Raw genomic sequence first — 13,522 nt, forward strand, 5'->3', positions numbered from 1 at the left:
CCTGGAGCACGGGGTAATTGCTATTCCAAGTGCTGCCAAAGCTGCGGTCTCTGAGTAATTGGAGTGTGAGCGGATCTTGTTCCGATTAGGGCTTGGCTGGGGCTGGCGTGTGCTCAGGGCAGTGGGATGAGGAGCCTGCGCTGGGGCTTGTTGGGAAGGAGCAAACGGCTGTGCTGAAAAACCTGAGCCCGGGCCGTGCCGGGGGCTCTGCCTGCGAGGGCGGGGCAGGGGCATCACCCCGCTCACCTGCACGGATGACTGTGGCCAGCACAGGCAGTTCTGTGCTTTGCTATCGCTTCACCCCGTGTACGGCTGAGACCTGCTGGGCTTTGGAGGCCTCTGCTGCTGCCCAAGGTCAACCCACGGCAGCAAAGACAAAGGACTCGTTAGCAGGAGCCCTGTGCGAGGCCTCGCTGCCCCTGGCAGGAGGCTGATGGCCGATGGTGCAACGAGCCCGCGGGCTCAGCCCGTGTGTGCCAGGCTCTCACAGCACACACCGAGCGGTTTTTCTCTGAACGGAACAGGAAGCAGTTTGCGGCAGTTGCTGTCCTTGCAGCCATCGCTGGTTCAGTGGCTCTCCGGGCCCCTGCACCGGGCACTTCGGGGTGCAAACCCCGCCCTGGGCGATTCTGCTGGAGCATCCCAGAGCCCCAACCCCCCCCAGGGTGGGAACAAGCGTTGGGGCAGCACCGGGGCCGCTGTCGAAGGAACTGCAGCATGGGAGAGGCAGGTTTGTTTGTGCCATCGGAAAGGGGAAGCGGTGAGATGGTTGAGCCAGAGGCCCCCGTGAGCAAATCAGCCGCACGGCTGCTGCTTCCCCGATGAGTCTCCGCTTCTTGCTTTGCTCCAGCAGCTGGAGAAGCAGCCGGGGCTGTCAGGTGCGAGCGTGCACGGGGAACCCGCCAGAGATGCCTCCAGCCCTCAGGGTAAGTCGCTCTCCACACAAGCTCCATCCGGTGACAACGGGGTTGTCGCTCATCTTCCTCAGGGCCTTGTGAGGAAGCAGCTTGTCTTGAAGCCAAAAGTCCAAGTACTGGGTTTCGTTCAGCCTCCCCCCTGCACGCGCTTGAAGGCAACACGTGGGCTGGGGACCCTCAGCCCACACGGAGCTTCGCTCTGCTGTGAGTGAAGAGGAGGAGATGAGGTCCCCGTGGCTGGCTCCGGGGCAGTGCTGGGGTGGCTGAACACCCTCCGGGCGCTGCCTCTGGCTCCTGCTGCTGCTGCGCCACAGCTGAAGGTTTGCAAGGACACCTTGGCACTGCCCACAGCTGGCTTGGTCCCCCAAATCCCCCCCCAAAGTGCCCACTTCAGGGCTGGGCACCCATGTTATCAGGGAGATCGCAGCAGAGGGGATGTGGGGAGGGTTGTGTTGGGCCAGATGATGCTTTGGGGTTTGCGGCCAGGCGAGGGAAATGTTCTTTGCCATCTGCTGTTGCATAACACCAGCCCAGTGTGGGCTCCATGCCGTGGAGATGCCTGTGGCCATGCCCAAACTGGCTGGGCTCTGCTCAGCGAGGCCGCAAGTGTGAGCTGAACAGCGGGGACAAGGTTCAGTCTGGCTCAGGAGCCCAGCGGCTGCACAGGGGTAAAACTCAGCTTCTTCAGCCTAATCGAGGGGTTGGGAGCAAAGCGTGGAGCCAGTCTGGTCTGCGGGGCTGGTGCCAGTCAGGAGCAGCGGGCTTGGAGACCTCAGGGTGGGGAGTTTGGTCTCCTGGGGCAGGCTGGAGACAGCTGAGACAGCTCCCACCTGCCTCCCTGCGTGGGAGAGCTGAGAAGGGCTTGGAGAAAGGTCCTTGCTGGGGGATGAGACCTGCTGCGAGCTGCACGATGATGCTGATGTTGCAGACAGGGTGTCGCGCCTTCCCTTGCGGAGGCTCTGCCACGGCACTTGAAAACGGTGCCAAAGGTGCAAATAACAAGCCTGTGGTCTTAGCTCTTACCCAGGTGACTCTTACCCAGGTGAAGGTTCTGCCCCTGCAGAACTGCCTTGAAGGTGGCGGTTGTCAGGCTGACAGCTGATAGTCATGAATGGAGCAGGGAGGCTTTGGCAGGGAGGGGAAGGGGGTTATGATGTGTTGCTTTCTGTTTCTATCTGCAAGCCTCCAGCAGCGTTCAGGGGCTGTGTGTGCTGCGGGGCCACTAATCCCTGGGCCCTGCTGTAGGAAGTCACTGACCCGTCACACAGGTGGGAACGCCAGAGACCAGGAATTTCTCTCTGGCTACAACTTCCATCAGCTGATACTTCTGACAAAACACTTGGCTTCTCCACTCCCCCCTTGGCAGCCCCTGGGCTGCAGCCTGCAGTGCTGCCTTAGAGCGCGCTGAGCTCTGCTGTGCTCCAGGCTGTCTCCTGCTTGGGGTTGTACCTCGCACGGGGCTCGCAGAGCTCCCCAATGTCAGACTCGCTGCTCAACCACTCCTGGCCATCATTTTCGAAGCGCTGGAAGAAGAGATGGTCCTTTAAGCGAGGTAACGAACGGCCTCGCGTGTGGGGTGAGCGGCCGGACCGTGTGTGGGGAGCTGGGCTGCTGCGGGGCGGTCGGGAGAGCCCGTCCCGGACGAGCAGGTAGCGAAGAACATTGGGGTCCCCGGGCAGGGCTTGGTGTTGGGTGCACCCCACTCCTCTCTGCAGGGAAAACAGCCTAAGTGTTGGTTAACGCTTTTCCTTCTGTTTCGTCTTCTTTGCAAGGCACATAAATGCTTTTCAGAGCTGGGTAATGGGTTAAATATCAGCCTTCTGGTTTTGTAATAAATTTGTTTCATTGCTGGCAGTGAGCTGGAGGTCCCGGTGTTTGCAGACAGCTGTCTCTGCGCGGCTGCCCGCCGAGGGCTGAGCCTTATGTCGAGAGTTTGGTGTTTGAGCAGATGCTGGGGAAAAGATTCCTCCAGTCTTTCAGAGAGGGCTGACGAGCAGAGCCCCCATGTTCAGAGCACAGTCGGAGCCGTGGCGGTTTGTGTGGCACCGTCTGGGCTTCACAGTGTCCAGCACCAGGGATGGAAAATGCCAGCAGTTGTGTGAACTGGCCTCATTCCTGCAGGCAGTGCCGTGACTTGGAAGGAGGGAAGTGAGAGCCCTGGGAAGCAGGACATTTGCTTCCCGGAGGAGCCAGACACTGCTGTCCTTGCCTGCAAACACTCTTCAGGCTGTTGCTTTTGGGTACCTTTATCTGTGGCATTAGAGCTCTTGATACTTTTTCTCCCTCATTAATCCCTCACCCACCCAGTTCTCTTGTGATGTGGATGTGCAGGAGACCAAGATCCGAACTGAACGGTCAAAGGAAGGTTAATTCAGAGCAGGAGGCAGGGTCACACAGGCTCTGATCTGTGGTGAGCCCCAAGCAGCTTCCCCGAGCCCCAGCTAGGACACTCCACTCCAGCCTCCCCAGTGCCATGCCTGCCGGGGTGGTTATGGGCTCACTGGGAAGGCTCAGGTGGGCTAATTTCTCTAATAAATCAATCAGCCTCACAGTGCTCACAAGCACTGACTGCCTTGGAGAGTGTCTCAATGCAGCCCTCTGCCCCCAGCACGTGCTTGCACAGCAGTTTGTCCCGCTGGGGCTTGTGCTGTGGGCACAAAACATTCGGGTCTCGCTCAGCTCCTCTCCTGGCACCGGCTTCCTGCACCGTGGCACTCGCTGGCCCGCGTGGGACCTTCCCTCGGCGCCCGGCAGTCGCCGGGGGAAGCTGCACAGTGGCTCCTTCTTGTGACTGGGAGAGTATCAGAGGGCTGCAAATCCCTCTCCGCCCCACCGAGACCCCTCAGCTGAGGGCGAGCTGCGGAGTGTGCTGGCTCCCTACTCCTCTGGCTCTTCATGCCCAAAACCCAGGCCCCAAACGCAGCGATAAGACAGCAGCTCGCTGTACAGTACGTTACAGTGTTGGACAGCTTATCTTCTCCCCTCCTCCAGCCTGAGCCAATCCCCACCGCTGCCAGCGGCCGACGATGTGGGGCCCAGACCAGGCGAAGGACTGCGCTTCATCCGATTTTAGCACAGCGAGTTTAGCACTTGCTTTACAGAGGTTTTACCCTATAGCTCTGGCCATCCCGCCCGGCGGTACGTAAAGGGCAGCTGGTGCAGAGCCAGGAGGAGATAGAATAATTTTTGTTTCTTGTCCGTGCTGCTCTCTGTGGTTTCCCAACAGTCTCTACCCGTGATTGCTGGGAAATGCCCAGGCACTCTGGTCTTTCCTTCCTCCTGGGATTGTTTCACTTTGCAGAACTGACCGGTGCCTTTGTCCCACCGCACTTGCTGTGGCCTTTCCCCGGTGGAAATGCAGAGAGTGTTTCGATGCTTGGAGGATGTGATCTGCATGGCGAGAGCTCGCAGCTCTCTGAGGTTTCCCCCGCCAGCACCAGCCCGGTTCCAGGGTCACTCGGGGACCTGCAGCGTCCTGCGCCGAGCAGCGGGGCAGGCTGGCAGAGCTCGCTCCAGCGTTGGCTGCGCGCGTGTTCTCTCCCGCTGGGACACTTGCGGGTGCGTCTCCAGTGACCGGCCCGTCCGAGGGGAATCAGCAAAGGCAGTTGCAGGAGGGAAGTTTTGACTGTAGGCCTGATTTGGAAGTATTAAAATCTTTGTTGGGCTCCCAGCAGCCTTGCCCACAGTTACAGCAGCACGGAGTTTTCTTTCTTGAGACAAACCGGCTCCGCTGGCTGATCCCACTGTCCCCATGGCATCAAAACCCCTGAGACTGTCCCAGACTGTCACATGCACTGGACGCCTGTCACTACTTCCTTCCTCCCCACACAGAAGCCTGGAGTCGTCGTGTTTTGCCTGCCAGGAAGCTCTGGCAAAGTGCAGCAGAGCCCCGCTCGTGTGCAGGGACCTGCCCAGCCCAGCCAGCGATGCTTCCTCACCAGCTCTGCCCTGGGAATTCCTCTGATGAGGCTGCTCCCCTCAGCAGTAACCTTTTATGGTTCCCGGCCAGAGGCAAATTAAGCAACTGCACGACCTAATCTGCTTAATGTTCTCCTAAAGCAAACAGCGTATGTTCTTGAAAGTGTCATTTTGTCATCCCATTTCCAGCTCCAGCCGAGTAAAGGTGAACGCTGCTGTCTGCCAGCGCCTGGGGATCCAAGATGCCCCATCCCCTTACACCACGCCGCAGCTAGACGGAGCACGGGTCCTTCCAAACAGGCTCAAGCCCAGAGTCCAGGAGCCTCGAGGGGCTCCAGAGTCGGCCGTGTTTGCTGATATCTGGGTGACTACCTCAATTGTGGATATAGGGATGTTCACAGCCCCCCAGAACAGTCTCCCTCCTGTGCATGCTCCCCACTGGTCCTTCCTTGCTCACCACACCAGAATGTGGTGCCTGAAAGCGTTTTTCCCCCCGTAAGCCCCTCCAGCAGCCCCCCCTTGCCCAAGTTATCTGCACAGCTCGGCTCTGTACGTGGTGCCAGCCCAGCATCAGCCGACGGAGGCGTTCGATGCGGGGAGCCCTGAATTGTCGTGCCCAGTGCTCACACATTGCCTAAAATGGTCTCCCCGTCGCCGCAGCCCCTCGTGCGCCATGTGCTGCCACCGAGTTCACCAGAGGCTGGCTGCAAACCTGATTTATCGCGTGTTGAACAGCAGCGTCTGAAGTCTCCGAGGAGGATATAAGTCGTTTGGGTGGGCCTGGAGAGGGTCTGTTGACTGCAGCCTATGTCTTGGCCAAATCCTGAGCCCTGCATGGCACAGGCAGAGCACAGGGAATATTTTCCAGGCCTCCAAGGAGCTGACTCTGTTCCAGGGATCCACTTCAGAGCTGCAGCCTGGAGCCTGGTGCAGGCCCAGAGTAGCCTTGGCAGGACGGCCAGACCCTGCTTGGGAGGAAAAAACCTCTTTGTTTTAGCTAAACCTGCCGGCCAGGGTTCAGTCTCCATCAGGCCACAGCGTCATCAGCTCCTGCAGCCACATCCCTGCTGCCTCTCAGGGCTTTGCCGCTTTCCCCGAGGGCAGTTCACTGCTGCAAGAGATGGCAAGAGCAGGGAATCTCCTTTTTTCTTCCTTCCTTGGACTTCTATGAGGGGAAGAACCATTTGTCCTGGTCCCCCATGGCCCTTCCCCACAACCTGATTGCTCCCCTTGGGTCTGTTCTACCTTAGCCTTCATCCCAGCCTGTTTTGGAGGTTTAATGGCTTTTACTGCCCACTGACATCTTTGGTTGCTGTTTCTTACAAACTCACACCAAAACCTGCACTGGTTCAAATGCGTTTTCACTTCAAAAGGCTGATTTTGGATTACAAGCTGAATAGAGGCACTCCAGGTGCATCTGAGGAAAGCAAAAGGTGATGTTCAAGAGCTCACTAAACCTCTGCCAGTTTTACAGGTAGAGCATTATAGATGTGGCTCAAGGACATCCTGGGCAGGAATTTGTCTATTAATTAAAAATATCTTGTGAAGTAAATTCTACAACTTCGCTAGAAAGCCTGTTTCAAATTTTCCCTGCTCTTATAGTTAGAAAACCCTTAATTAAAATAGTGCCTTCACAGAATGCTTTCTTTCTATATTATTTGTAGACCGCCATTTGAAATTACCACACACATTTAAACACACCAAACACTCCTTAAAACAGAAAATCTGGCATTTGCAGTGTGCAGCGGGATCCAAGGAACAAACCTCCAAACTCTCCCTCCCATTCGCTGCCTTTTTCTAGTCGGCATCCCGCAATTTCTGGCTGCATCATGTAGCATTAAAACTCACAGCAGGATGCGAGGTCTCCAAGAGTGTGTTTTTGAACAATATCTTCCTCATATGAATGTTTTTATACTTGGCTCTCCTGGAGTAGGATGGGTTTCTAGCAGTTTCTTGCCATTTTTTCCCATTGGATAGATACGGCCGCTTAGAGTCTCTTGCTATTGTTCTCTTCAGAGATCTTCAGAGATCCACCATGGTGTTTCGGCCAACAGCCTGGCTTTTTTCCATTCTCCTCAGCTGTATGTATCTCAAAGGAATAAAAGACCTCCGTGAGTCATGCGATGGTTTAGAGATCATGGCTAACGTTTACAGTGTGTCTCGTTACATAGGAATGTGCTTCAGTCAGCTGGACGATCTGTTGTACCGTGAAGCTCGTCCAGACTGTGTTTTTGTTTCTCAGTGAGTTATTGGATGGTGTACACACACTCAGGTTCACACTCACTTAGCACTTCTGCGTGGGGAAAATCCACACGAGACACCTGGCACCGGGAGAATTACGTGCTCCCGCTATTGCTCTGCATATTCAGTGTTGTCTGGAGTCACTAACATGCCTCCAATTTGGCCTCCCAGTGGCATCCTTTATTCCCTACGGATGAAAATAAAATCACTGTCAGTATTTTTATTCATGGATTTTTGCTTTAAAGGTCCATAATGTCAATAACAGCCATCAAAATGTGTTTAACTCTTCTGCTTTACTGTGGAAACAGCCTCTGCAGCATAGGGCATCCTACGAGGGTCTGGCTGGGACGGGGCAAGCCTGGTCTCTGCCCTTGCACATGCTGTGGCTCGAGGGATGAGGTTTCTGCTGTTAGGGAATCCCTGCAGCAGGTTCCCACAGGATCAAGGCTGCCGAGGTCCCAAGACTGCCTGGCAGTGCTTGTCTGCAAGGGGTGAGGGAGCAGAGGGCCCCGTGGAGCATTTTGGTGCTGCCTAATGTCACCTGTCTGTGTGTGGCGGATTTTCCATCCCTCCTGGCCATCTGGTTACCTGCTGTGACCTTCTCTGTCTTGCAGGCTCCGACTGCAAGCCCTGCTTACGGGAATTCACTGACCACAGCACCCCTGCTTTGGAGTACCCCGACCCCAAAAGCTTCCTCCCATCCCTGATCGCTGAGGATGACACCTTCTGCACCAGCATGGCTGAAGAAAAGGCAAGTGTCCTCTTTCCTTCTGCTACCACCGTGTGAGGCAGCAGCCAGCATCAGCAAACCGGGTGGTCAGCACCATGTTCAGAGGGTTCTGTGGTGGAATAAGAATGGGGAAAGGGGTACCAATCCAGATTATCAAGGAATACAAGGTTATATTGCTTCTGCTGCTGGGAAAAATCACACCTATGTGTTTGTATTGTTGTTAGGGGGAATAAGGCACGGGGAGGTCTCAGGGACTGGAGACAACCTCCACGGGCCCCTTAGCAAGCCAAGCTTTGGGGCTGGGGCTGGTCTGGCCCCTTAGCAAGCCGAGCTTTGGGGCTGGGGCTCGTCTGGCCCCTTAGCAAGCCGAGCTTTGGGGCTGGGGCTGGTCTGGCCCCTTAGCAAGCCGAGCTTTGGGGCTGGGGCTGGTCTGGCCCCTTACCAAGCCGAGCTTTGGGGCTGGGGCCGGTCTGGCTGCGAGGTGCAGTAAGAGAGCACGACTATTAGAAAGTCTGGTTTGAGAAACCCAGCTGCAGACCTGGTCCTGCTGGATGCAGGTGGGCTGTTTGCCATGAGAAGGGAAAGAACAGCAGCTCCGGCTCTGCACGGGAGGTGTCCCCTTCGCAGGATGGGTGCAAAGCCCTTGGACAGGATTTGTGCGCTCAGGCTAAGCTGTCGCTGCTGTTGCAGGAGGACTCATCTTCCACAGAGCTGGATGTCCCCGCGGCGGACTCGCACAGCAGCACGGAGGATCTCCTCTCAGACTCTGCTCTCCACGGCACGGAGTATTACAGGGATCTGGGACTCCTGAGCCCGCCAATTACCAAAGCAGCACCAGAGACGGCAGCGCAGCCAGAACAAGCAACCCAGGCTGTGTCTGCCATTTGCTTATTGGAAGAGAGACCGGGGGCTCTGAGCAAAATGTCTGTGGATGTTGCTTTTTCCAATCCTGTTTCCTGCTCGGTACGTTACGGCAAGGCCGACTGCTGTTTTCTGAACAAAGGCCCCATTTGCTCCTGTGCAGCAGTGCCAGAAGGTGGTACCAGCACTTCTGAGTGTCCTGCAGAGGCAGACAAAGAGCTGGACCTGCAGGAAGCCAAGGAGTCCTTCCCCACACTGGTGAGATCTATGTCCACCTCTCGGAGGCACAGCTGGGAGAGCCCTTTATCACCCGTGGACTGCAAGCGCAGGTACAGCAGGACTGTGAGCAATATTTGATATATTCAGTGCAATGATGGTGAGGCCGGAGTGATCACGCTGCCCTGAGCTCTAGCTGCTGCTGGGTGGTCTCCCTCCCGCGTCAGCATCTGCCAAAGCAGCTGGACACCCACTGCTCATGTTGGGTGGGATGTGGAGGAACAGATGCTAGGACAGCAAGAGGCTTTAATGTCTCCTTGGCAGTAGGAAGACCCTCTTCTCCCAATCTTGGAGCCAGGAAGAGGAGCTCTCATCCAGGGAGAGCTCGTTTCTGTCTAGAGGAAACCTTGAAACGTATCAGCTGCCCTAATGGCCTCCACACTCTGGCTCAAAGGGAACTTTGCCCACCCCAGAGGGATTGAGAGAGCTCTGTCAAATCCTTTTTCTTCTTGCCTAAGAGTCGGCTTGGTAGGGCCTGTGTCCTCCAGCCCTCTGTCCTCCCCGTGGCTGCGGAGAGCGTATTTTCTAGCACGATGCTGAGCTCTGGCTGGGAGGGGTTTCCAGGCCTGGAATTCCTGTCCTCCTGTGCTCCTGCCACATGGATGCCTTGGGCTCCAGGTTCCTACACGCATGCTTTCCCTGCTGACAAATGTATTGATCTCCCGGATGACGGGGAGTGAGATGTAAGCCAGCAAGGACTATTTTTATCTCTCCTCCTTATAAGGTACCCTAAAATTATCTCAGCCTGAAATCTTGGCAGTTCTTTATCAAGCCCAGACTTTGGTTCTCAGACCTATTGTTGTTCCACGGGCCGGGGATCATTCACAGTTTATGCTGTGTAACAGGCACATGAGCAGCAGCGGCGCAGAGCGGCTGTCAGTGGCAGGGGCTCGATCAGTCCCTCGCTGGGTGATTAAACATGTGCGAGCGCGGGGCCAGGGAAGGGGAATACGCCCCGCTGTCCCCTAAGCAAATGCTTCCTGAAGCCTGTCTCTGGCAGCAGGAATGAAGTGACAGTGATCTGTAGACAGAACCCATGCAGAGAGTAAGATTTTCCACTGAGCCCTATCCATCATTTTGCTCCTATGTTGTTGGCACTGCAACAGTACTTGGTGTTCAGGAAACTCTGGGGCACTGGGGGAGCTGGTCAGCACTGGGAGAGCTGGTCCATCCCTCAGTTCTCAGAAGAGGATTTCTTTTTCCTTCCTCGAAGCTGGGGCCCAGTGGGAGCAGGATTTATGACATGATGCCACAGTGATGATTCGATAAATGACAACAACTGCCATTTCTAAATGCCCAGAGGGACCTTCCTGGCACTGCAGCTAACAGGGCAGCAGCTCTCACGCCGGCGAGGCAGGCTGCTGTCTGGGTGGCTGCTCAGTCTCAGGGGTTGCTAAAAGACCAGTGAGAGCCATCTGGCACTAAACACCCCGGGTGACCAAGGAGCTCGTGAACTCGCTGATGGCAGCCAGAGAAGCTGTTTTTAACAAGCTCAGGACTTGGTGTCCAGGCTGATGTTTCCTGGCATTTCCTTTTCCATGTGCCTGCTGTGGTCACCCTCCTTGTCCCAGTTGCATGAGCTCTTTAGGACTGTCCGCCCAAGGCCAGGACATTGCAGGGGCTGTGCCGTGCCTGGCACAATGGGACGGGTCTGCTAAACCAAACCAGCTTGTTCCTCTTCCTTGAATTAGGTTCAGCCTGGATGCCACAGAGATGGGCAGCGACCCAGAGCAGGAGGATGTGGAGAAGGGGAGCCAGGCCTGCCCGCAGCCTCGCGTGGCCCTTCAGCTGCCCAAAGGGGAACTGGAAACCTGGAGCGGCGGTGGGGGTGGCATGGTGATCAAAGTGGAGATAGAGCCGTTGTGCCCGAGCCTCACAGTCAGCCCTGGCTTGGAGGAGGCGGTGAGTGTGCGAGGGCTGCGTGCATATGGGCAGCAGGGCAAGCAGGGGCGCGGGAGGCAGCACTCGTGGTGTCAGCTGCAGGCTGGGCTCCTTCGAGGCCAGCGTTGAACCAGTGTCACGTCCCAGTTTCTCGGGACAATGACTCAGATTCGCCGATTCCCAGGTCAGGATTAAGCTGAAACAACACTAAGGATTCTCCAATTCGCACAACTCAATTTTTATTTGCTCACAACAGATAATTGGCATGAAACTTTGTCAGTAATCTTTGCATCCTCTGCAACAGGCATTAAATTTACACTGACTAGTGGCAGATCGTATACCATACCCCAACAAGCCTTAAACAGGCCCAAACAAGCCTTAAACAGGCCCAAAAAAGCCTTGCCTTATATGCGGGCATACAGAATAAGAATGGGAGAGAAAAGGGGAGAGAAGAAAAGAGAGAAAGACAGACAAAAATGAAGATTTCACCAGTCCTGGTTCCATCGTTCGTCCAGCCAGCCCAGGGGTCCAGTTCCACAGAAGCGCAGCCACCCCGGGCTTTGACTTGTGTCCTTTTATAATTCCTTGCCCCTCTTCCGGGTGGACACTTGGACTCGTTAGGCTAATTAGGCATCACACGCGGTTTATGCTTCTACAATTCTCCTTGCTTTTGGTACATGCGCAGTTTGTACCTTCAGATTCTTCTGGAAAATGAGTCGGTGGGCGCGGGGTCGGTGGGGATTTACTCCCTCCTCCCTGCAGGTGTGACCATTGTTTGACCTTTTATGAAAACACCTTCGCTATGGGCTCTTCACAGAGTCACTCAAGATAGGGAAGTTCAGCCTCCAAAAAGTGTGGTCCCACCTCCGCAGGACCCCCTCCTCTTGCCGCACCTCCCTGCCATTACCCGCACAGCCCTGGTGTTCCCGTAAAAACCATTTCCTTTGCCAAAGCTCTTTACCGGATGGTTGAGACATTAACTGTGGTTTCATCAGACCATTGCAACCAGGTACACCAGGAGGTCTGCAGGGATCTCAGCAAGGATGGGCTTTTTCTGCTCCAGGACATGCAGGATAAAGGCCCTGGGAGCTGGCTGATGCACAACCCTCTTTTCCCATACATCTAGCTGGAATTTCCCTTGCTGCAACCTGTGCCTGTTGCCTCTTCTCTTGTCACTGTGCACCTCTGAGAAGAGTCTGGCTCCATCTTCTCTCTACTCCTCTGTCAGGTGGTTGAAGACAGCAGCATCACCCCCCCTTTCACAGTGCTTTCCTTTGGGGAATATCTTTGGATTCAATTAATATTAAAAGAACAATTCCATCACAGTGCTATGCATCCCATAAAAGTGAGAAGTGCCTAAGAAGGTTTCAGCCACAAGTGTCATTTGCTCCCAGCTCCCTGGAGCCTACACCTGAAGCCAACAAACAGCTGGGCCTTATGGTGTCCTGTCATCATAACCCTGACAAAACAAGAGAGGGAAAGGGTGAGGAGTCAGCCTGTTCCCAGTGATATCTTGGGTCTTGATCTAATCCTGTGGTCCAAAATACCACAGGTATCAAACCACGCAGCAAGGGAATGTGCCCTGGGGCTCCCAGGGTGGGCACGCAGGGTAGGTGGCTGCGGGAAGGCAGGGGTGATCACTGGCACTAAAGTGGAAATTCCCTGCCTTACACCTTGCCAGCCACGCTGTGCCCCGACGGAGGCTCCCCTCGGGCACAAAGGACCAAAGATGTCCACGACTTTTTACTTCTCCAGGAATGTGGCAGCAACGGGAAGAGACTGAGGTCAAAGTCTGTCCCATCAGCCTGTGAGACGGTTGCCTCCTCTCAGATACCTTTCAGTTTCGACACTTCTCTTCCAGCCATGGAAGGTTGGTATAGACTATATATGGCACTAAACGAGTTCAAGGTCTTTGTGATTAAGAAGAAAAAAAGCTGGAGATGTAGCCTCTGCAAGTCTAGACATCCTCTGCCCTTCCCTTCTACATGGTCCCAGGAGCTCCTAAAATGAAGTCAAGCTGACTTTGAGTCTGATCCTGGCTAACAGTGTAGTCTAAGCTCAGCCATGCCCATCCCCAGTGACACATTGCCATAGAACCTCTCTGTGACTGTTGCACTAGTCAGTCCCTACTCACAAAAAACAAAGGTGGTTTCACAGGAACAAAGGGCACTGCTTCATCTGACTGGGCAAAAATGTGTCCCTTCTCCTGCACCCCAAAGAATGGGGCAAATATGTGCCTGTGGGCAGGCCCCTTCTGACAGCAATGCCTGTAATAAACCCACCGTGCATACCGGTAAGAGAGCAGGCTCCAGGACAAGGCTATCACGTTCTGGTTTCTGCACTGAAAGCCAAAAAACCTTATAAAAACAGAAGCACCCTAGCTCCTGTAAACTTAATTTTGGCCTTCACTGTGCTGCTGGAATCCATTAACCTCTCTCACCTGTGAGGACAGCCCCAGAGCAAACTGTAGAGACTTCTTAAGAGCACAGCCTAGGAAGCCAAGAAGAAGCTGGCTGTCATGGGAAGGGTCTCTGGGTTGGTATCAGCTCCTACCCTCTAGCTGCAAGCAGGATCTTCAGAAGTTAATGTAATGCAGACTGGGGAATGGAGGGGTAACACAGAAAAGCGATGGAGCGTCCGCCTCCATCACAGAAATGCAATGCAGCCTTTCCCTCCCTAACTGCTCCCAGCACTTCTC

The 13,522-nt window shown here is 55.1% G+C and overlaps 1 protein-coding gene across 3 annotated transcripts in view; it reads left to right on the forward strand.

Annotated features, from left to right (window-relative positions):
- Positions 1 to 387: 387 nt before the first annotated feature.
- The window catches only part of ARHGEF18 (Rho/Rac guanine nucleotide exchange factor 18), a 53,138-nt gene continuing 40,003 nt past the window's right edge, over positions 388 to 13,522 (forward strand). Inside the window, exons 1-5 of one of the 3 annotated variants that reach the window (XM_074851287.1) lie at positions 388 to 926; positions 7,691 to 7,827; positions 8,497 to 8,996; positions 10,635 to 10,845; positions 12,580 to 12,694. In XM_074851287.1, the coding sequence (XP_074707388.1) occupies positions 7,813 to 7,827; positions 8,497 to 8,996; positions 10,635 to 10,845; positions 12,580 to 12,694 (841 nt within the window). In that variant the 5' untranslated portion in view covers positions 388 to 926; positions 7,691 to 7,812. Of the gene's footprint in view, positions 927 to 2,118; positions 2,470 to 7,690; positions 7,828 to 8,496; positions 8,997 to 10,634; positions 10,846 to 12,579; positions 12,695 to 13,522 lie in introns of those variants that run through there. The other 2 variants (XM_074851286.1, XM_074851285.1) reach the window with 2 other exon arrangements.

The sequence above is a fragment of the Strix uralensis genome, chromosome 27 (genome assembly GCF_047716275.1).
Source record: "Strix uralensis isolate ZFMK-TIS-50842 chromosome 27, bStrUra1, whole genome shotgun sequence".
Lineage (NCBI taxonomy): Eukaryota > Metazoa > Chordata > Aves > Strigiformes > Strigidae > Strix > Strix uralensis.